Consider the following 24,176-nt stretch of genomic DNA (forward strand, 5'->3'; position numbering starts at 1 on the left):
GGAAGAACGGAGGGAAAGTGATACTTATGCGGTGTCGCAGTGGTGAAATGCTGGGTGATGGTTGATCCCACGGCAGAACCAAGAGGCGTTGTGTTCACTGGTTGAGGCTTGGATCTCAACTGCCAATCCAGAAAACCAAGAGCTGGCTCAACACTTTCGGTTGAGTCGAAAGGGGCCGCGTGAATCCAACTTCGGGACAGTAGCCGGGCTTCATGAAACGGTGACGTGGAAGGTTCACGAGACGGTGGCGTGGAAGGGGAGGCGGAGAGGTGGCGAACGTGGTAACAAGCGGAGGTGGTGATGGTAGTAATGCATGTTACGGGCGGGCCGTAACATTTCCTCCCCCCTAAGACCTCCGTAATGGGCTCATGAAGGAGGCTCTGGCACTCGTGCTGGCGCTCCAACGTTTTGAGTGCTATCTTCATCCTGGTCCGCACATCACCAAGGTCTTCACGGACCACAATCCTCTGGCCTTCCTGTACGCCATGAGGAACCGAAACCAACGCATTCTTAGGTGGGCCTTGTTAACTCAACCTTTCAACCTGGAAGTCCATCATATCAAGGGGGTGGACAACATCATCGCCGACGCCTTATCAAGATCTCCCGTCTCACCTCCTTCATGAGCCCATTACGGAGGTCTGCTTGTTACCTCGTTCGCCACCTCTCCGCCTCCCCTTCCACGTCACCGTCTCGTGAACCTTCCACGCCACCGTCTCGTGAACCTTCCACGTCACCGTTTCATGAAGCCCGACTACTGTCCCGAAGTTGGATTCACGCGGCCCCTTTCGACTCAACCGAAAGTGTTGAGCCAGCTCTTGGTTTTCTGGATTGGCAGTTGAGATCCAAGCCTCAACCTGTGAACACAACGCCTCTTGGTTCTGCCGTGGGATCAACCATCACTCAGCATTTCACCACTGCGACACCGCATAAGTATCACTTCCCCTCGTCCGTGTTTTCCACATTGCCTCTATATAGGATTAGGATTATTGTTAGGTATTAAGTTGGGTTCTTTATTGTTGTATTTATTACTGTGTTATATGTATATGTGTATGTCATTTTCCTATGTTTCATGTTATATATCTGTGTTTCATGTTTCTTGTTATATGTGTCAATTTCATTATGGGTTATTAAAGTAGCTTTTTAAAGTGACCCCCTTTTGCATTTCCTCACCAGTTGAACCTGCAGTGTTTTTTTTTTATTGTTATTGTTCACCGGCTCTCCGATGCCAATCTTACCAGTTTAACCGGTGAACGTAACAATTGGCGACCGTGACAGGACTCGAACCTGCAATCTTCGGATTTATAGCCTTCCAGAGGGCTATAAATTACATAACTCAGGACTTGGAGGGCAACATCTACTTCACCGACCTGTTCCTGGGCGGCACCTTCCTCACCTACGGCACGGAGGTCATCAACTTCCCTGACATGGACCCCGAGAAGCGCATCGATCCCATGACACGCATCTTCCCCAGAGTCACCAAGTGCACCTTCAGGAAGTTCGGCCCTTCGGGAACCATCGAGACCCACGACACCATGTGTGTGCTGGCGGTTAACATCATCAACGAGAAGATCTACATTTTCATCTGGTTCTGGCTGGTCTCTCTCACCACCATCACCGCTGTCTGGCTCGTGTATCGCCTCCTCGTCATCGTCTCCTCCGATGTGCGCTTCAAGCTTCTGCAGTTTCTTCCTCTGCGAGGTGCTGTGTCTGGTGGTGGGGGGTGGACAACATCATCGCCGACGCCTTATCAAGATCTCCGTCTCACCTCCTTCATGAGCCCATTACGGAGGTCTTAGGGGAGGAAATGTTAACATGCCCGCCCGTAACATGCATTACTACCATCACCACCTCCGCTTGTTACCACGTTCGCCACCTCTCCGCTCTGAACCTTCCACGCCACCGTCTCGTGAACCTTCCACGTCACCGTTTCATGAAGCCCGGCTACTGTCCCGAAGTTGGATTCACGCGGCCCTTTCGACTCAACCGAAAGTGTTGAGCCAGCTCTTGGTTTTCTGGATTGGCAGTTGAGATCCAAGCCTCAACCAGTGAACACAACGCCTCTTGGTTCTGCCGTGGGATCAACCATCACCCAGCATTTCACCACTGCGACACCGCATAAGTATCACTTCCCCTCGTCCGTGTTTTCCACATTGCCTCTATATAGGATTAGGATTATTGTTAGGTATTAAGTTGGGTTCTTTATTGTTGTATTTATTACTGTGTTATATGTATATGTGTATGTCATTTTCCTGTGTTTCATGTTATATATCTGTGTTTCATGTTTCTTGTTATATATGTGTCAATTTCATTATGGGTTATTAAAGTAGCTTTTTAAAGTGACCCCCCTTTTACATTTCCTCACCAGTTGAACCTGCAGTGTTTTTTTTTATTGTTATTGTTTACCGGCTCTCCGATGCCAATCTTACCAGTTTAACCGGTGAACGTAACAGGAAGAATAACCGATCTTGCAGCTGGGTACTGTATGGCTAAATCTACAGTAGCCACAATACTGAAGAAGACAGAGCTCATTAAAAGAGCTGATGTGGCGATTGGTGTGAAAAGGCAATTTAAGCAAAGAAATAGAAAAAATTGTTGACTGGATAAACCAAAGTCAGAGGGCATAATTTGTACGAAGGCTAGGCTGCCGCATCGTGATCTTATTTCTGATACTATATCGGACTCCAATAAAGATTTTAAAGCAAGTAAAGGGTGGTTTATGAATTTCAAGAAAAGAACTGAAATTCATTTTTGTTGTGAGGCACAGCGAGCCCCCAAGTCAGGAGTAAACATAATATGCTCTGCGTCACTGTGTTACCAACTTCCACGATGGATGATGGGAGCGACAGTGATTTCATGGTGTCCCATTCCACCACCTCTCCCGCGCGCCTTACTTTTACACCTCGGGTCTCTCGCCATGTTGCGGGGAGACAACTTTTGAATGAGAGAGGTATCAGAAAGGCTTTGGAATTAATAGTCTCTACAATAATAGAGAGCGAAGATAGTGATGTTCTGGGCTCTGATACGGATATAGGAGGTTCAACCACCGAGGGGGAGGACATTCCACCACCACCACCACCACCACCAGCAACTCCTATTGTGTGTATTTTATATGTTTTTGCAAAAAATATACACATTAGATCACTCTGCAAACATTTTGATTGATTGATAGAGAGAGAGAGAGAGAGAGAGAGAGAGAGAGAGAGAGAGAGAGAGAGAGAGAGAGAGAGAGCCCTAGCCAAGGCCGCAGTGCCCGATCGTACACAAGGCCATGTCACCAATGATACCACCTCATTCAACCTGTGATATGTTGGTAATCACAGCATCTAGAGACTTCTGTTGTTTTGCATTCCAAAGAGAAAGAGTTGCTTGTGGGCAGAACACCATTTGTTCTCAATCATTTATTGAATTTCCAAATGTGATCAGTACTGTGGTACTTCGACATACGATTGCCCTAACGTACGATTTTTTTTATATATGATGAAAAATTTTATATAATTCATGCCTTGAAATACGATGATATTCTTAAGATATGATTAGCCATCGGTAGATGGCACAGTGATCACTCGGCTACCCGCGTCCACCCGAACATTCAGCCCGCATTGTGTATCGTTGTTCATCCTTTGCGCATGTATGTGTCTGTGTTTCTCAGCAGTGTGTATTTTTCTTAAGTTTTGTGAACTCATGGCTCCCAAAAGTAAAAATTTGGGGACAAACACACAAAATAGCCTTTTTTTTTCTTTACGTAGGGAAAAGGGCCAGCCAGGGGTAAAAAAAAAAAAAAAAAAAAAAAAAAGGCCCACTTGAGTGCTGGTTCTCTAAAAAGTGTAAAAGCGTCAGCCAAAGTTGGGGAGCAAATGCCTCGATACCTCCCTCTTAAAAGAAAGTCTTAGGAATTCAGAAATACAGAAGCAGGGAGGGAGTTCCAGAGTTTACCAGTGAACGGGATGAATGATTGAGAGTACTGGTTAACTCTTGTGTTAGAGAGTTGGACAGAATAAGGATGAGAGGAGGAAGAAAGCCTTATGCAACGAGGCCGCAGGAGGAGGGGAGGCATGCAGTTAACAAGATCAGTAGAGCAGTTTGCATGAAAATAGCAATAAAAGATAGAAAGAGATGCAACATTTCGGCGGTGAGAAAGAGGCTTGATGACAGTTAGTCAGAGGGGGGGGGGGTAGTTGATGAGACGAAGAGCTTTTGATTCCCCCCTATCTAGTAAAATTGTGTGACTGGAACCCCCCAAACATGCTTGTATTCACATACTGATTACACTTAGAAATTCAATAAATGAGTGAGTAGAAATGGTTTTCTGCCCACAAGCAACTCTTCCTATTTGCAATGCAAAAATTCAGAAGTCTCTAGATGTCATGGTTACCAAAATATTACGGGTTGAATGAGGTAGTATCGTCGGTTTATGTGGCCTTGCGTCCAATCAGGTTCAGCGGCCTTGGCTAGAGCGCGAGAAAACAGGCCCCTTGTATCCCCCCTCTCTCTCTCTCTCTCTCTCTCTCTCTCCTGTTCTGATACCACTCTCATTCAAAAGTTGTCTCCCTGTAACATGGCAAGAGACCCGAGGTAAAGAAGGCGCATGGGAGAGGTGGTGGAATCAGACAATGAAATCACTGTCGATCACTCCTACCATTTACCGTTGATGACACAGTGACGTAGAGCATATGTTTACTCCTGATGAGTGTTGTCACCTCACAAGCAAAGAAAACGGGAAGAAAATAGCCAAAATATAGCCGTAAAAAGCATAAACGTCTATCGACGTGCCCCGTGTCCTGTGTGATGAACGTCTATTGACGTGTCCTGAGTTTTGTGGGTTAAGTTGTTATCTTGAGCAATAGTTAATTCATATCATGCATACAATAAACATTGTATTTATCTTATATTGAATCTATATTTGGTTGGTATTTAAAGCATGTTAATTCTTTTTTTTGGGGGCGGGTAAATTCGTATCGCAAGAACGAATTAATTACATTTCCATTAATTTCTATGAGAAAAATTGATTTGATATACAATTTTGTTTTATGTACAACGATCGTCACGGAACAAATTAAAATTGTATGTTGAAGTACCACCGTATGTGAATACAGGCTATTTTGTGTGGTCCTCGCCAAACTTCCCAAGTTAACGCAAGCTAAAAATCCCAACATCCTGAATTTTAAGGGTTAATTGTAATGAAACTTGCCTGTTTTGGAGAGAAAAAAAAAAAAAAAAAAAAAAAACTACCAAACATGATCTGTATAACAAAGGAATAGAAGTGTTTGCCAAGACACAAGCCCATGAAAGACAGGCTAACCCTGCTTCTGTGCCCCAATGCTAGCACCAACTTCAAAATTAAACAGCTGTTTTTTTTTTCTAAACTTGGGTTTGGCACAATGGCTGTAATGAATTACCTAATTTATAGGTATCAATAGTCAAACTTTTTAATACTCAAACGGCCATTTGGAATGAACTAAGTTCGAGTATTGAGTCTCCACTGTATTAGCTTTTGCAGAAATAGCAGTGTTACAGTGGCTGAGGCAGCTAACGAATATGGGTGGATGCCATTAATTCTAGAAGCCCCAGTTCATACCATATTATCACATCTACTCTTTATTTAGGCTTAACGGTATTCAGAATTTAAAACAAATACAGCTCTGTTAATTCTATCATTTTATCATATTAACTTTTACTTTGTGACGTGCCACACCGTAGTATTTAGTGAAACAAATGAGAGGCACAGAGGGTAATATAAGGAAGTTTACACCCCTCCCCCACTCTGGCTGGTGGCTGGCTGACTGGCGATGACGTCGTACCACGCATTTCAAAGGTAGACGATACACCTTACAGTTGCCACATCAAAATGTAAAACCATGCCCATAACGCTTTCTGTTGTCATTTGTTTTTAAAATATGCAGAATAATACAGGCAACCCCCGCATAACGAAGGGGTTACATTTTTAAAAGTCCTTCATTAAGCGAACCAATTATAACAAGTTTGAGCCCTGACTTGAGGTTCCATTGAGGGTAAACAAAGGTGGAGTGCACCATTCTACAGTGAAAGGTTGAATGAAAGGAAAAATTATGTCGTTAAACATTTAGGCAGTTTAATTTAAGTCATTATAATGTAATGTATGTATGTACGTAACTTTATAATGCTGATGATCTTAAATTTATGAAGGGAGGGAGAGTGAAACGGGAAAGACACTAACCGGCAACCTGTGGAATGTAAACAAAGGACGCATCATTGTACCGCATACAAAACTTGTGGACCACATTTCCACAAGGCTTTCCAGTTTATCCATTGTAGAGTCACCAGTTCAGGTGGTTCTTTTCACCAGCCTTCTTAATAAAGACACTGTCTCACCAGCCTTTTAATAAAGACACTGTCTCACCAGCCTTCTTAATAAAGATACTGTCTCACCAGCCTTCTTAATAAAGACACTGTCTCACCAGCCTTCTTAATAAAGACACTGTCTCACCACACTGTCTCACCAGCCTTCTTAATAAAGACACTGTCTCACCAGCCTTCTTAATAAAGACACTGTCTCACCAGCCTTCTTAATAAAGACACTGTCTCACCAGCCTTCTTAATAAAGACACTGTCTCACCAGCCTTCTTAATAAAGACACTGTCTCACCAGCCTTCTTAATAAAGACACTGTCTCACCAGCCTTCTTAATAAAGACACTGTCTCACCAGCCTTCTTAATAAAGACACTGTCTCACCAGCCTTCTTAATAAAGACACTGTCTCACCAGCCTTCTTAATAAAGACACTGTCTCACCAGCCTTCTTAATAAAGACACTGTCTCACCAGCCTTCTTAATAAAGACACTGTCTCACCAGCCTTCTTAATAAAGACACTGTCTCACCAGCCTTCTTAATAAAGACACTGTCTCACCAGCCTTCTTAATAAAGATACTGTCTCACCACCAGCCTTCTTAATAAAGACACTGTCTCACCAGCCTTCTTAATAAAGACACTGTCTCACCAGCCTTCTTAATAAAGACACTGTCTCACCAGCCTTCTTAATAAAGATACTGTCTCACCAGCCTTCTTAATAAAGACACTGTCTCACCAGCCTTCTTAATAAAGACACTGTCTCACCAGCCTTCACTGTCTCACCAGCCTTCTTAATAAAGATACTGTCTCACCAGCCTTCTTAATAAAGACACTGTCTCACCAGCCTTCTTAATAAAGACACTGTCTCACCAGCCTTCTTAATAAAGACACTGTCTCACCAGCCTTCTTAATAAAGACACTGTCTCACCAGCCTTCTTAAAGACACTGTCTCACCAGCCTTCTTAATAAAGACACTGTCTCACCAGCCTTCTTAATAAAGACACTGTCTCACCAGCCTTCTTAATAAAGACACTGTCTCACCAGCCTTCTTAATAAAGACACTGTCTCACCAGCCTTCTTAATAAAGACACTGTCTCACCAGCCTTCTTAATAAAGATACTGTCTCACCAGCCTTCTTAATAAAGACACTGTCTCACCAGCCTTCTTAATAAAGACACTGTCTCACCAGCCTTCTTAATAAAGATACTGTCTCACCAGCCTTCTTAATAAAGACACTGTCTCACCAGCCTTCTTAATAAAGACACTGTCTCACCAGCCTTCTTAATAAAGACACTGTCTCACCAGCCTTCTTAATAAAGACACTGTCTCACCAGCCTTCTTAATAAAGACACTGTCTCACCAGCCTTCTTAATAAAGACACTGTCTCACCAGCCTTCTTAATAAAGACACTGTCTCACCAGCCTTCTTAATAAAGACACTGTCTCACCAGCCTTCTTAATAAAGACACTGTCTCACCAGCCTTCTTAATAAAGACACTGTCTCACCAGCCTTCTTAATAAAGACACTGTCTCACCAGCCTTCTTAATAAAGACACTGTCTCACCAGCCTTCTTAATAAAGACACTGTCTCACCAGCCTTCTTAATAAAGACACTGTCTCACCAGCCTTCTTAATAAAGATACTGTCTCACCAGCCTTCTTAATAAAGACACTGTCTCACCAGCCTTCTTAATAAAGATACTGTCTCACCAGCCTTCTTAATAAAGATACTGTCTCACCAGCCTTCTTAATAAAGACACTGTCTCACCAGCCTTCTTAATAAAGACACTGTCTCACCAGCCTTCTTAATAAAGACACTGTCTCACCAGCCTTCTTAATAAAGACACTGTCTCACCAGCCTTCTTAATAAAGACACTGTCTCACCAGCCTTCTTAATAAAGACACTGTCTCACCAGCCTTCTTAATAAAGATACTGTCTCACCAGCCTTCTTAATAAAGATACTGTCTCACCAGCCTTCTTAATAAAGATACTGTCTCACCAGCCTTCTTAACCCCTTCAATGCAGTGACGTCTATGTAGGCGTCATGAAGCCCCAGTAGCAAATACGGTGACGCCTACGTAGGCGTCATATTTCTTTTCTGAGCTTTCTTCAGGTCAGTTGTCCCATATAGTGTGTTGGATACCAACTACACACGCCGTATGCTGTCTTTAAAATCCTAGTGCTCCTCCCACCATCCTTGTCTCCACCAATCACTAAAGATGAGCTATATGCGTCCCGCCTTGTGTCTAAAATTACCCGATGGCATAGACTGTTCCCATCTCTCTCTCTCTCTCTCTCTCTGTCTGTCGAAAGGTAAGTTACATGCGTCCCGCCTTGTAACATTCATGAAAACACACACACACACACACACTCTGGAAACTTGAAATGGTAGGAGGAGTGCATGGCAGTTTACTAAAATGGATGGAAGACTTTTTGGTAGGAAGAGAAATGAGAACAATAATTAAGGACAGACCATCAGAATGGGGCTTCGTGGAGAGTGGAGTTCCACAGGGATCAGTGTTGGCACCAGTAATGTTCGCGGTCTACATAAATGACATGGTGGATGGGGTGTCCAGTTATGTGAGCCTATTTGCAGACGATGCAAAATTGTTAAGAAAAGTGAGATGTGACAAAGATTGCAAACTACTCCAGGAAGACTTGGACAGAATATGGAAATGGAGCTGTACATGGCAAATGGAGTTCAACACGACAAAATGCAAGAAAATAGAGTTTGGCAAGAGTGAAAGAAGAATCAGGAGTATGTACAAGATAGGAAATGAAGACTTAAAACCAGTCATGAAGAAAAAGACCTTGGGGTGACAATTACCAATGACCTATCGCCAGAGAGACATATAAACAAAATAATTGGAGAAGTATTGAACTTATTGAGGAACATAAGAGTGGCGTTCGTATATTTAGATGAAGAAATGATGAAGAAAATAATTACTGCAATGATAAGACCGAGGCTTGAATATGCAACAATACAGTGGGCTCCGAACTTAAAGAAACACATAAGGAAACTAGAGAAAGTACAGAGGGCTGCAACAAAAATGGTGCCTGACTTAAGAGATTTGACTTATGAAGACAGACTGAAAAGAATGCAACTTCCGACCCTGGAAAACAGAAGAGAAAGGGAGACCTGATAGCAATATACAGAGTGATGATTGGCATGGAAAAAATGGATAGGGAAGATCTGTGTATGTGGAATGAAAGAATGTCGAGAGGGCATGGGAAAAAACTAAAAATGGCCACTTATAGGAGAGATGTGAAAAAATATAGCTTCCCTCATAGAAGGGTGGAAGCATGGAATAGTTTAGACGTGGAAGTGGTCAACGCAAGGAATATTCATGATTTTAAGAAAAAGCTGGACATTAATAGATATGGAGACGGGACAGTACGAGCATAGCTCTTTTCCCGTATGTTACAATTAGGTAAATACAATTAGGTAAATATACACACACACACACACACACACACACACACACACACACACACACACACACACACACACACACACACACACACACACAATCATACACACACACACACACACACACACAAATACAAAAACAACAAATTTTCTAATCTCTCTCTCTCTCTCTCCCTCCTCCCTTCCTCCCCCTCTTCCTCTCGAAAGATAAGCTACATGCGTCCCACTTGTGTCTAAAATATTAGCAAATGTCACACACTCTCTCTCTCTCTCTCTCTCTTTTTCTCCGAAGAGAGAAGCGTCCACTTTCCTCTTGGAAGGCGATATAGTGACTAAAAAATAGCAGCATAATACACAAAGACGACAAGTATGACAAGTTTGCACGGGCTTTTTTAACATCCGGCGCGAAGGGGTTAATAAAGATACTGTCTCACCAGCCTTCTTAATAAAGAGACTGTCTCACCAGCCTTCTTAATAAAGACACTGTCTCACCAGCCTTCTTAATAAAGACACTGTCTCACCAGCCTTCTTAATAAAGACACTGTCTCACCAGCCTTCTTAATAAAGACACTGTCTCACCAGCCTTCTTAATAAAGACACTGTCTCACCAGCCTTCTTAATAAAGGGACTGTCTCACCAGCCTGTTTCACCAGGCGCCAATCAGATAACACTGGCAGTAAACACCTTTATTGGGTCCAACCTGTAACCATAGTAAGTCTGAGACAACTAATACCGAGAATCAATTTTATAATGCACATTCCTGTCGACTGCTACTACACCATTAAATACTAAAGAAATACATTATTATAACTTACACAGTGCCTCCCTTCCTAGCGTCCTGGTTACTGCTATGTTACAACACCTCGGATCCCACACGTTAAGTACCCAAAGCACCATCCAACTGTAACACAATATCGGAGTCAACGACTGCGGCCTACATAATTATTACAAATATCACCTCTATCGTGATGTCAACAAGTAATTACCTATACAATGAATACCAATCACCTGAACTCACATGAAGACATGAAGACATCTGTCTACTGGCAGGGTACATTCGTCACAATCCTTCACACCACTCGATCAACTCGCGTCTACTTGTGCACAAGCAGGGGCACAAGCACAACCCAGCTGTAACGCAACGTCGGCCTCAAACACCTCCTAATTATGTGTTACAAAGTCACTTTCCTCACTATATGTGAACAAGTAATTACACAATAAAGAACTAAATAAATAACAATAGTACAAAATTCACCAACACAAACTCACCTAACGACAGGATACTTCCGACACAATCACGTAACACCCCCAGCCAACGCAGTCCGTCGACTAATCACACCCCTCACCGACTAGGAACTGACCGAGCCTGCGTGAGCACCTGCCACGTAGCGTCCCTGCCACCTCATCACCCACAACCATGAAACGCTCACTTAATTAACAAAACATAAATAACCCTAGAAATACATTGTATGCCTTAATTTAATTCTTACAACACGTAATATAATATACATGACTACATACAAAAGTAATTGACACAATATTTCTCAATAGGTTTATAATTCCCCATCTAAGAAAACCTTTCCATGTAGGGATACTGAGTTATTCTCAGTACACTCCCCCAGCAAATTACATTCCTTGATCCTCAACAGGAAGAAGCAGCACCAATCGATGTACAGATCGGTTGATCAAGCGGTCCCCCTTTCCTTTATATATAGAATCAGAGCTCAAGTTTTTGTATCTTAATACCACATCTCTTATCTTGCCATCTCTACCTGGCTCAGCTTGACATACCTGTGCTAGTTTCCACTTTCCCCTTATCATCTCATTATCCTGGACTAATACAATATCTCCTTTCTTCAGATTTCTGTGTGCAGTATGCCATTTCTGTCTAACTGTTAATGTGGGAAGTAATCCTCATCCATCGCCTCCAGAACGATGTTATAATACTCTGAATAAGACTGAATCTTTTTCTCACATCAGTAGTATCAACCATAGGTCCATTTGGTACTTTGTTACTAGCGCGACCAAGCAGCAAGTCATTAGGACATAAGTAAGTACCCAAGTTTATATCATAACCCGGTTTGAGTCCTATTGGCCGTTCGTTCAACAAGTTTGCTACTTCAAATACCACTGTCTGCAGCTCACCAAAACTCAACACATTTTCTCCAATGGCAATGACCAATAGTCGCTTCACTGACTTAACGAGAGCCTCACACACTCCATTCTGCCATGGTGCGTCTGCTGATTTGTTGAAAGACCATGCTGTTCCCTGATGTGAGCCAAACTTTGATATCTCAGTGACATTCCATCTGGAAGTCATATCCCTAATTTCCTTACTGGCAGATGTTAACTGCGTTCCCATGTCAGAGTGGATTGTGTGAGGATATCCTCGTACTGAAACAAATCGCCGGAACGTACTTAGAAAACTGTCAGTATCATATCCCTCCGCCAGGTCAATGTATGCAGCACGACTAGTGAGACAAGTAAATATCACGCCATACACCTTTGATCTTACTCTACGTTTAACAGTATCTCTTATCATCATCGGGCCAAATAAGTCCAGCGAGGTGTTGAAGAAAGCAGGCGCAGGTTTTAAACGCTGCTCTGGGAGCTGTCCCATTTGTTGTTCCATCCTTACTTTGTCAGTCTTCTTGCAGATAACACATTTCTCCTTTACTGACTTTATTACCCTGCGTGCTCCTGGAACCCAAAATTTTACTTGCAGCTTTGCCAAAGTCATGTCCACGCCACCATGATCGAGGTTGTGGAGATGATGGATATATAGTCTAGTGAAAGGATGTTTTCTCGAGAGCAGTATAAACTGATTCTGATTCCAACTGTCCTTTAGCCACTGGCTAATCCTTTCTCCGACTACAATTATCCCATTTTCATCTTTACTAGGTCCTAGCCTTGCGAATCTTCTTTCCCAGTCTATGAACTCCTTCTGCACCATTTTCACCCAGTAATGTTCTGCTTCCTTAGGTTCTCAGATGTAATGTTCTGCAGTATGTTGTGGAAAGTTTTCTTCTTGCAGATGGACAAGACGATTGCAGTAGTGTTGATCATTTTCTCATAAGAACTGAAACTTTCAATGTCTATTAGGGATTGTTTAGTGTTCTGATTACTCTCAGTCTTACATGAAAGTGATGTGCCATTCCTATCAGGAAGCCCTCGCACATAGGGTTGACTGATTGGCCATTCTTCGACAGGAAGAGTCAAATACTCTGGTCCCTTCTGCCATACAGAATCGGACCTCAAACTCAGAGGATGCTGGGGACGTGTGGCGCAGTCGGCAGCGTTATCATCTGAAGCCACCCACCACCATTCACTGGGGTCTGTATGCGTTTGGATCTCTGCGATTCTTGTGGCCACGAATGTTTCAAATCCATGAGATTCTTTCTGTATCTGTGATCGCACGATCTGTGAGTCAACTAAATGGAACACTCGTTCAACTACAAACCTTGACTCCTTCTCGATTGTCTTACGTAACCTAGAAGCCAGCACGGCTGCGCAGAGTTCAAGCCTTGGAATAGTCATTTGTCGTAGGGGAGCTATTCTACTTTTGGCTGCAAGTAACTGGGCCGAGTGTGTGCCATCCTGTAATTGAAAATGAACATATGCACAAGCTGAGTAAGCAATATTACTAGCATCCGCGTACACAACAAGCGTAGGTTTACCGATTGCTGAATCCGGTTTAATGCATCTCTGGAATTTTATTTTCTCTAGTGCAAACATGTTTTTAAATAAGCACACCCATTCCCCATACACATCATCAGGAATTGGATCGTCCCAACCCAGCGTTTGCTCCACTCCGTCTTGTTCCCGTTTCAAAGTGATGAGTTTTCTCAGTAGTAGTTTGCACTGGACTGTGAAAGGTGTCAGTAAGCCCAGAGGGTCATATAGTGAAGCCACTTGACTCAGAACCATTCTTTTTGTCAAACTGCTCGGCAGTTTGTGTGTTATTTCATCTGCTGTGAGATCAGGCCCAGGGCGGACATTCTTGCACCTTTTTGAGAAGTTGATTCTTACTTTGAAGGAAAACTGATCCTCCTTTGGCTCCCATATCATGCCCAGCACTTTCTCGACCTCGGTATCAATTACTTTCACATCCTCTGTCATGTCATGGTGGCCCGAAATCACCCATTGCTTTATTTGAAATCCTCCCTCCTTAAGGATTTCATCTGTGGCATTTATTTTGCTATAGGTTTCTGAGATGGTCTCACATGAATGGAGAATGTCATCGACATAGGAATCATTAATGATCATGTCGGATGTTTCAGGATATTTATTTTTGAACATTTTCGCTGTCATGTGTAGCGCTGTTATGGAAATTATGCCACTTGGTCTGTCTCCGAAGGTCACTGTTTGCAAACAATAGTGGTCTGGTTCTCTGTTAGGGTTCATATCCCTCCATAGGAACCTGTGCGTCATCTGGTCCAGCTCCGAAATGAGCACAGAATTATACATCTTACTTATGTCTCCTGCCATTGCCACTGGTTTCTGACGAAACCTTAGTAAAATACCCATAGATCTCTTAGCACATCAGGACCCTTGGCATAATATTCATTCAGGATGTGGCCCATGTAGGAGGCAGATGAATTGAATACAATCCTGATGGGTGTGGACTTTGATTCTGGCTTCAGTACTTCATGATGAGGTAGGTAATGTACAGGGCCTTTATAATTCTTGATTTCCTCTTTGGTCAGTTTCCTGGCTACTCCACGTGACACCATGTCCTGGATTTGGTCACTATACGCCTCTGCATATTCCCTTCCCTTTGGCTAATCTCTTTTCTGTGGAATACAACCTGGCCACAGAAACTGATATGTTGTTAGGTAGCTTCTCTGGTGGTTTAATCCATGGGTATGCTGCAGTCCATCGCCTGGTCTGCTTGTCATGAGACAATCCTTGTGTGATGAGGGCCAGTTCCTCTCCTCCTTAATACTGTATTTATTGCCCCCCAGTGGGCACTTCCCGCATCTGCAGCCACCACACTTTGGATTACAGTAGGTTCCCAGGTTATCAACAGCAAAAAAATCATCTAGTCTTTTCGTTAAGCTAGCCTTTGGTTCCACAGACAAGTCATTAACATTGGACACACTGGTCATATGACTAATGCGGACACAAACATTAGTGTTGTCAACGAATCCAACCTTTAGCAAGGGATGTGAGCCCTAATACAGTAACCGAAGGGCCCTCGCATGAGCTGGAGACTTCCTACTGTCCTCACCACTGATGGTAATAATTCACAGTAATCAGATCCTATTAGCAAATCAATTTTCCCATGTGGACGTTCAATATCCTTATCTTGCACACCTAATAGAGTGGCTACACTTCTTGTGTCTACCGGATACGTTTCTGAGGTGATTTCGGCGATTCCGCAAGCCTTGAGTACTCGTACTTCACCATAGCAATCACTGAGTGGTACATCATATTCCCGAGTCTCCATCTTCGTGCACTCATTACCTACTTTAGTCACCGTTAGGTTTATACTTCTTCCCTTCAATCCTAAGTGTTTGGCCATTCTGTTGGTTATCAGAGTCATATTACTACCGGGGTCCCACAGCGTGGTCACTGGACGTGTATGGCTGTACACAGAGTTTATCATCAATAGTACCCCATCTCGGGATAGCAGGTTACTATTTATGTTGGGAGGGGGCTTAGAAAAGAAACTATGGAGCATTCGATGGTGGTATTTACCACATTCACTACAAGGAGCGCCTGTCGTGCATTGACGTCCTCGATGTCCTAATTGCAAACAAAGAAAACAAGCACCCGCATTTCGCACAGCATCGACCCTTTCATCACTGCTAAGCCTTTGAAATCCTGTACAGCGTGTAATATCGTGAGTATCTGTACCGTGGAGCCAGCAGTTAGTTAGGTACAGGGGTTCAGCTCTAGTCTTATGGACATTCTCGACCACTGTTGATATTTGTTTGGTCAACTTGTTCAAACTCTCTTCCATCTTGTCTTGTTTACCTTGAAGTGTCGTTAAAGCCGCTGTTAATTCACTAGTCTCACTATCCATATTTGCTGCATGTACTTGTGCTCTGTTAGTATTACCAGTAACTCTAACATCTGCGTGCATGTATTCTAGTGCTTGTTTTTCTTTCAACAGATAATCCAGTAGTTTAGCAAACAATTCATCTTTATCCTTTATAGTTTGTAGTATCTTTACCCATTCTCTTTTCTGGACCGAAGGCAGAAGTTTTTCAACCTGACTGACCATTGTCACTGTGTTCATTTCAGAAGACAAGCCAAGTCTATCAAGATCTAAGTAGGCTCTTTCAACCATATTAACCATTTCAATGAACTTACTAGGGTTGCCTTCAGGCACTACCCTTAAGCTTTTGATATCACCCAACACTATCTCAACCTGCTTTGATGGATTGCCATACCTGGCATTTAATCTGTCAATCATGGAGGTGAAAGAGTCATCGGCCCCTCTAACAATTTCCAGCGCTTCCCCTGACAGGCAAGAACGCAATGCATAGGGATCATCTCCATACACGGATTTCATGAGTCTATCATAGTCTTTGCAGAAGGTGGAATATTCTCTAATTTTTCCATCGAAGTGTGGTGGACTTAACCTTTGCATCCTAGTTTTAGACAAGTCTGCAACACCTGGTTTCCCATCATTTCCAGCCTTCACGATCATCGCATGCACCACATTTTTTGTACTCTCCACTTCCACAATGTAACTTTCATGGGAATTAATCACAGAGTCATAATCTTCACTCTTAGTGTCTAAGGAATCCATCAGTTTTTCATTTATCTCCTCCACTTGCACAAACTGCTCACAGACATCACTATAGATATCCTTTAATACCTGTATGGGATCCTTTCGCGCGTACGCCTCCTTCAGTAGGGTCACCTTGCGAGTGAACTTCCGTTTGGCGTCAGCTCGGCTCTTCCTCAGGGTTGCATCCATGCTGGTAGGAGATGTGTTGGACTGTTTCACCAGGCGCCAATCAGATAACACTGGCAGTAAACACCTTTATTGGGTCCAACCTGTAACCATAGTAAGTCTGAGACAACTAATACCGAGAATCAATTTTATAATGCACATTCCTGTCGACTGCTACTACACCATTAAATACTAAAGAAATACATTATTATAACTTACACAGTGCCTCCCTTCCTAGCGTCCTGGTTACTGCTATGTTACAACACCTCGGATCCCACACGTTAAGTACCCAAAGCACCATCCAACTGTAACACAATATCGGAGTCAACGACTGCGGCCTACATAATTATTACAAATATCACCTCTATCGTGATGTCAACAAGTAATTACCTATACAATGAATACCAATCACCTGAACTCACATGAAGACATGAAGACATCTGTCTACTGGCAGGGTACATTCGTCACAATCCTTCACACCACTCGATCAACTCGCGTCTACTTGTGCACAAGCAGGGGCACAAGCACAACCCAGCTGTAACGCAACGTCGGCCTCAAACACCTCCTAATTATGTGTTACAAAGTCACTTTCCTCACTATATGTGAACAAGTAATTACACAATAAAGAACTAAATAAATAACAATAGTACAAAATTCACCAACACAAACTCACCTAACGACAGGATACTTCCGACACAATCACGTAACACCCCCAGCCAACGCAGTCCGTCGACTAATCACACCCCTCACCGACTAGGAACTGACCGAGCCTGCGTGAGCACCTGCCACGTAGCGTCCCTGCCACCTCATCACCCACAACCATGAAACGCTCACTTAATTAACAAAACATAAATAACCCTAGAAATACATTGTATGCCTTAATTTAATTCTTACAACACGTAATATAATATACATGACTACATACAAAAGTAATTGACACAATATTTCTCAATAGGTTTATAATTCCCCATCTAAGAAAACCTTTCCATGTAGGGATACTGAGTTATTCTCAGTACAGTTTGAGAATCTTCCTATTCAGGATAGATTAAAAAAACTTTAGACAAGCAAGAGATTAAAGCTTTAGGGCGGTAGTTTGAGGGGTTAGAACGGTCACCCTTTTTAGGAACAGGCTGAATGTAGGAGAACTTCCAGCAGGAAGGAAAGGTACAAGTCGATAGGCATAGTTGGAAGAGTTTGGCCAGGCAAGGTGCAAGCACGGAAGCACAGTTTTTGAGAACAATAGGAGGGACTCCATCAGGACCATAAGCCTTCCAAGGGCATGGAAAACATCATTATGAAGAATTTTAATTGCAGACATGAAATAGTCAGAGGGAGGAGGAGAGGGAAGGACAAGCCCAGAATCGTCCAAGGTGGAGTTGTGAGCAAAAGTTTGAGAGAAGAGTTCAGCTTTAGAGACAGAGGAGATGGCAGTGGTGCCGTCAGGATGAAATAAAGGAGGGAAAGATGAAGAAGTGAAGTTATTGGAGATGTTTTTGGCCAGATGCCAGAAGTCTTGAGGGGAGTTTGAGTTTGAAAGATTTTGACATTTTCTATTTATGAAGGAGTGTTTGGCAAGTTGAAGAACAGACTTGGCATGATTCCAGGCAGAGATATAAAGTGCGTGAGATTCAGGAGATGGAAGGCTCAAGTACCTTTTGTGGGCAACCTCTGTATCATGTATAGCACGAGAACAGGCTGAGTTAAACCAAGGTTGAGAAGGTTTAGGTTGAGATAAAGAATGAGGAATGTACGCCTCCATGCCAGATACTAACACCTCTGTTATGCGTTCAGCACACAGAGATGGGTCTCTGACACAGAAGCAATAATCATTCCAGGAAAATCATAATACCTCCTCAGGTCCCCCCATCTGGCAGAGGCAAAACGCCAGAGGCACCTTCGCTTTGGGGGATCCTGTGGAGGGATTGGAAAAATAGGACAAGATACAGAAATGAGATTGTGATCGGAGGAGCCCAACGGAGATGAAAGGGTGACAGCATAAGCAGAAGGATTAGAGGTGAGGAAGAGATCAAGAATGTTGGGCGTGTCTCCAAGACGGTCAGGAATACGAGTAGGGTGTTGCACCAGTTGCTCCAGGTCATGGAGGATAGCAAAGTTGAAGGCTAGTTCACCAGGGTGGTCAGTGAAGGGAGAGGAAACCCAAAGCTGGTGGTGAACAGTGAAATCTCCAAGGATGGAAATCTCTGTGAAAGGATAGATGGACAGAATGTGCTCCACTTTGGAAGTTAAGTACAGTAAGTCCTTGTTTTACACTAGCTTAGTATACAATAAATTCACAGATACGATAATTGACAATTACTACTATTTTTTCAATTTGCGATAAAAAAATCGCACTTACGATATTTGAAATTCCCGCCGCCTGTGATTGTGGCGCTGCACTGCGACGAATAACAGTGAGACTGCTCGGTGATTTACTTACATTATTCTCTGCATTTAAGACAAATTCCTGTCCAAAATGTCACCGAAACGTAATTTGGATCTTGGTGAAGAAGTGGGTAAGGGTGAAGGAGCCAGGAAAAGTTTAATGTTGGAAACGAAGCTTGATATAGTCAAGAGAAAAGAACTTGGGGAAGGCTTGTCAGCTACAAGCCGTTCCCTGAATTTACCACAGTTGCTACTGTTTTGAGGAATGCTTCAAGTATTAAGGAGGCAGCAGCTAATGCTTTAAGCCTGCAGGTAAAATTGCTGACAAAACATCGGGAACCCATTATGGATCGGATGGAGGGTTTACTTAAAATTTGGATAGACAGCCAAACACGCCAGCATGCCCGACTCTTGTTGAGCCTCAATTCAGAAAAGGCCCTGTCTATTATTGAAACCTTGAAGGTTGAGATGGATGTCTGTTTACTTTTTTCAATTGACTTTCATACTGAGCTGGAACGTATTCCTATGTAATATATGCATGTTAAAACGGGTTTGGTTTACACTAATTTCGGTTTACAATAGCTTTTTGAGGAACGCATTTCTAGTGTAAAATGAGGACTTACTGTAGACGAAGAATTTACTATAGTCATTTTAGGGAAGATAAGGCAAGGCAAGGCAACAAATCATTCGTTTCTGATAGTTTTGGTCTGTTTTGCAATGATTTCCTTCATTCTACTGCAAGGTTGTGTTTTCAGAAGTGACAGGAGTAGGGGTGGGTGGGAGGGGGGAATGAATAAATAAATAAATAAAAAGAGCAGTGACATACTATAGTGGTCCCTGCAGCTCTCCTTGCATCCCTAACTTCAACCTAACCTAACCTAACCCTAACTTTCAATCCAACCTAACCCTAGTTTTTCTTTTAGCCTAACCTAACCTAACCTCTTTTCAATCTAACCTAATCTAACTCAATTTTCTTTATTGTTAAAAATCAACTTAACCTAACCAAACCTAACCCTTACCTTTTTTAACCTAACCTGACCTAATCCTAACTTCAACCTAACCTCATCCTTTTTAACCCTAGTCTAACCCTTACTCCTTTTCTAACCCCTTCAGTAGCATGACGCATTTCCATATTCCTTGTGGTGACTATTTGGTGATTTTGTACAGCTTCAGAAACTCATGTGGGGGTTAAAATAGTGAAGACTGTGGCCATTAATCTTGTGACCTCCATAAGACCTTTCCTAATGTCAATAAAATGGTCAAATGGTACACAAAACTCAATATCAAGGAAATGTGTTGTGGTACTGAAGGGGTTAAAATAGTGAAGACTGTGGCCATTAATCTTGTGACCTCCATAGACCATTGCTAATAAAATGGTCTAATGGTACACAAAACTCAAGGTAAAAATGTGTCCCAGTACTGAAGCGGTTAAAATAGTGAAGACTGTGGCCATTAATCTTGTGACCTCCATAGACTATTGCTAATGTCAATAAAATGGTCTAATGGTACACAAAACTCAAGGTAAAAATGTGTCCCAGTACTGAAGGGGTTAAAATAGTGAAGACTGTGGCCACTCATCTTGTGACCTCCATAGACCCTTGCTAATGTCAATAAAATGGTCTAATGGTACACAAAACTCAAAGTAAAAATGTGTCCCAGTACTGAAGGGGTTAACATAATGTAACCTAACATATTTCTTTTTTCATCATCCATTTTCCTATCTCCTGCTACTACCACCACCAACACTACTACTACTACTACCACCATCGCCACCAACCAAGTAACTAACAATAAAAAAAAATCTCTCGCTTCGGCACCAATCAACTGCATCACACATACACACGGCCTTTATATTTCCCTTATTTCCAGCTTATTTACTCATCCTCCACCATTGCCACGCCCACACAACTTACACTAACTTCTCCCCTAATTGTCCTGAAGTTTTGGTAGCGCGGCGTGAAGTTATGGCAGAGAAATGAGCAAAAATAGGTCACACTGTCAACCTTTCCCGCCACGCCTGGCACGCTACCTCCCGCTGGTCGCCTCACGTTCTGCGCAAATCGGATTCACTGATGGCTGTATTTTATCCATTTGTTTGTATTTTTCTTATTTGTTTCGTTAAGCGTTTTTTCTTCGGTAAAGTAATGGTAAAATTTGTTACTCTATATATATATATATATTTTTTTTTTTTTTATCATATTCTATTCTTAAATAACGGCATAATGATGGCTGCCTTCTGTCCACTAGTCTTTATCTTTCCTTGAGGCTGTTTCACAAATTCACACCGGAAACGAGACACACGACGTGACGACACACGAGAGTCGGGCTGACTTAATTTGGCTGTCATGGGTCTGTTCACACCGGTGACCGGGCGTGATACTAGGCGAGACATTCGCTGTGGTGGAGGCTGCTTGACCTGACACTTTTTGACGTGAAGGAGGAAGTGGGGGAGGGGGAGGAAGAGAAATTATTAATGTTATCTCTAGCCTTGAATAATAGGAGGAAAAGGAATTGAGTATATCAAGCAAATATAAAACGACTGGAATGTGGTGAACATCATCATCTTGTACAAAGTAGCATCAGTGATCAGTTGGAGCTTTGTTGTCACAGAGCTAGGCGGTGGCACTGTGCCACTAGTTTTCACTATGCACGTGTCTCCCAGAGCTGTGCTTACACCTGTGGGAGACACACTGCATCACACGACAGGGTGGCAATGAGGCTCAGATTAGGCTATAAATACATTTGGGAAGTCAGTGCTCCTCCTGGTGTGGTGTGTGCTGCACCAAGGGGATACACTCTGCCTCACTATTGCGTGGTGTGTGGTGTGTGGTGCACCAAGGGGACACACTCTGCCTCACTATATCATGGAATGTCCTCTCATTGCTAAATTTGGACCGCAAGGTCAACATGACTTGTACAGCCTCACTGACCATCTCCTAGACTCAGCCACTCTCAGGGATACACTCAGGGAATATCCTCAGTTTGCCCCCAGACTGTAGGGTGTGTAGGCAATAAGGTGTGCAATATCTGGATTTATTGAAGTACTTGTATTCCTGTGATGTATACTTTGTTTTTATATTTTTTGATATTCTAGCCTTATGTCTTTGTCCAGGGGTGGGTGGCAGCTAGGGTCCATCCTCCTCCTTTGTAGTATTTCACTATGATTGATTGATTGATACATTTATTGTTGAATTAATAAATAATTACAACAAAGGAGGAGGATGGGCCTTGCCACCCCCTCTGGGCAAAGACTTAAGGTTAAAGTATCAAAAATCTAACACTGGACAGTATACACAACAAGAATACAAGTACTTCAATAAATAAATAAATCCAGATATTGCACACCTTATTGCCTACACACCCTACAGTGCTGGGGCAAACTGAGGATACTCCCTGAGTGTGTCCCTGAGAGTGGCTGAGTCTAGGAGATGGTCAATGAGGCTGTACAAGTCATGCTGACCTTGTGGCCTAAATTTAGCAATGAGAGGACATTCCATGATATAGTGAGGCAGAGTGTGTCCCCTTGCACAGACACCACACACACCACACACACACACCAATAGTGAGGCAGAGTGTGTCCCCTTGGTGCACCACACACCACACAGCACACACCATGCAATAGTGAGGCAGAGTGTGTCCCCTTGGTGCAGCACACAGCACACAGCACACACCAGGAGAAGCACTGACTTCCCAAAAGTATTTGTAGCCTAATCTGAGCCTCATTGCCACCCTGTCATGTGATGCAGTGTGTCTCCCGTAGGTGTAAGCACAGCTCTGGGAGACACGTGCATAGTGAAGACTAGTGCCACAGTGCCACTGCCCCTATGGCAACAAAGCTCCAACTGATCACTAATGCTACTTTGTACAAAGTCCTTAATGCTACTCTTAACATAACCCAGAGTGTGCTCAGTGCCAGGGTCCACTGTGGCACTGTGTCATCTTGTAGGGCACACTGAGCAAGGTGGTCTGCTTTTTCATTTAGCGGGACACCCACATGAGAGGGTATCCAGATGAAATGGACCATGGCACCAGCACCTTCTAGGGCGTGGATGAGATCAAGACACTTATTAACTAGATCACAGTCCATGGGGAGGTGGATTGAAGGGCATACAATGCAGCCTGACTGTCAATAAAGAAATATACATTGTTATGGAGAGGCGCCACAATGTGGAGCGCCTCCAGTACAGCATACAGTTCTGCTCTAGTGGAAGACATGGGTGCAGGGAGCCGCCTGGAAACCTCAGTGTCAGTGTAGAGACTGGCAGAGATGTAGTCACGGATGAACAGCCCAGCCACATCCACACCTGCTGCCATTGACTCACCCATCACAATAAACATGAATAGCCTGAACGTGTGGGTGTTTGGACAATTTAGTCATGAACATGTCTTGCAGCACATGAGGGAGCCATGGAGTCCCTCTTGGGCTGATGCAGAGAGTGACTATCAACACTGACACGGTGAGGGTTCCAGGCGGGTTGTAGCGGTGACATAACAACGTTAATACAAGCCTCGGCTACACCTACACTTGTCAGTACTCCCAAGATCTTCCTGAGGTATGGTTTTGTAGGAGTGCGAGGATCATGATACAGGGGGGTCAGTGATCCCTTTAGAGAGTCAGAGCCCGTGCATAGCATCCGACTAATTGTGTGACAAGTAATTTCCTGTACCCTACACATAATACTCGGCAGGTGCAGTTCAGCTCTGAGGACTTCAATCCGTGCAGTCCTGGGGCATCCCAAGATTATCCGCATGGCTTCATTCTGTACAAGCTCCAGGGATGGAGTTGAGTGGCACTAAACTGTATTAAAACAGGGACGGCATAATCAATAAGGGACCGTATGACAGATATATAGAACATTCTTAGGACTGGAATGCCCGCCCCCAGGCCCCTGTTGGCTAGCAGCCGAAGTGGTGCTAGCCGTGGCAGACAGAGGTCTCGAACATAGTGGACGGCTTGAAGAGACTTCCTGAAGCTCATCTGAACACCCAGGTACTTGTGTATATGAACTCTAGGGATGGGAACATTGTTTACAGTGGGCAGCCGAGAGACCTTCCCTTTAGCTTGAAATTTTGTTTTACATTCATTAATCACTAGTCCCATTTGGACACACAACGCTGCCAGTTGTGACAAAGCT

General features: G+C 43.2%; 3 protein-coding genes and 1 long non-coding RNA gene across 6 annotated transcripts; all 4 read right to left on the minus strand.

The window, feature by feature from the left end:
• Positions 1 to 10,423: 10,423 nt before the first annotated feature.
• LOC123505496 lies at positions 10,424 to 11,366 on the minus strand. 3 transcript variants are annotated; one of them, XR_006675168.1, is made up of 4 exons: positions 11,022 to 11,366; positions 10,771 to 10,883; positions 10,568 to 10,653; positions 10,424 to 10,452 (listed from the first exon to the last, which is right to left on the minus strand). It is a non-coding gene; the product is annotated as an uncharacterized LOC123505496 (long non-coding RNA). The 3 variants fall into 3 exon arrangements; XR_006675166.1 differs by having other exon boundaries at positions 10,424 to 10,653; XR_006675165.1 differs by having other exon boundaries at positions 10,424 to 10,883.
• A 274-nt stretch (positions 11,367 to 11,640) lies between these two features.
• Positions 11,641 to 12,705, minus strand: LOC123506825. Its single transcript, XM_045259170.1, has one exon. It carries the CDS (start codon positions 12,703 to 12,705, stop codon positions 11,641 to 11,643), a length of 1,065 nt encoding a protein of 354 aa, XP_045115105.1.
• Positions 12,706 to 12,707: 2 nt separating this feature from the next.
• On the minus strand, positions 12,708 to 14,240 carry LOC123506834. The gene has a single exon (XM_045259181.1). The coding sequence runs from the start codon at positions 14,238 to 14,240 to the stop codon at positions 12,708 to 12,710; it is 1,533 nt and encodes a 510-aa protein (XP_045115116.1).
• Positions 14,241 to 14,907: 667 nt separating this feature from the next.
• Positions 14,908 to 17,673, minus strand: LOC123506841. The gene is made up of 4 exons (XM_045259194.1): positions 17,333 to 17,673; positions 17,082 to 17,194; positions 16,879 to 16,964; positions 14,908 to 16,763 (listed from the first exon to the last, which is right to left on the minus strand). The coding sequence occupies exon 4, from the start codon at positions 16,681 to 16,683 to the stop codon at positions 14,908 to 14,910; it is 1,776 nt and encodes a 591-aa protein (XP_045115129.1). The 5' UTR covers positions 16,684 to 16,763; positions 16,879 to 16,964; positions 17,082 to 17,194; positions 17,333 to 17,673.
• Between the last annotated feature and the right edge of the window lie 6,503 nt (positions 17,674 to 24,176).

This window comes from Portunus trituberculatus, chromosome 2, assembly GCF_017591435.1.
Source record: "Portunus trituberculatus isolate SZX2019 chromosome 2, ASM1759143v1, whole genome shotgun sequence".
Classification (NCBI taxonomy): domain Eukaryota; kingdom Metazoa; phylum Arthropoda; class Malacostraca; order Decapoda; family Portunidae; genus Portunus; species Portunus trituberculatus.

Coding starts and splice junctions, on each gene's coding strand:
- LOC123506825 (XM_045259170.1), bottom strand. CDS start 12,705: ATGGTGCAGAAGGAGTTCATAGACTGGGAAAGAAGATTCGCAAGGCTA.
- LOC123506841 (XM_045259194.1), bottom strand. CDS start 16,683: ATGGATGCAACCCTGAGGAAGAGCCGAGCTGACGCCAAACGGAAGTTC.
- LOC123506834 (XM_045259181.1), bottom strand. CDS start 14,240: ATGGCAGGAGACATAAGTAAGATGTATAATTCTGTGCTCATTTCGGAG.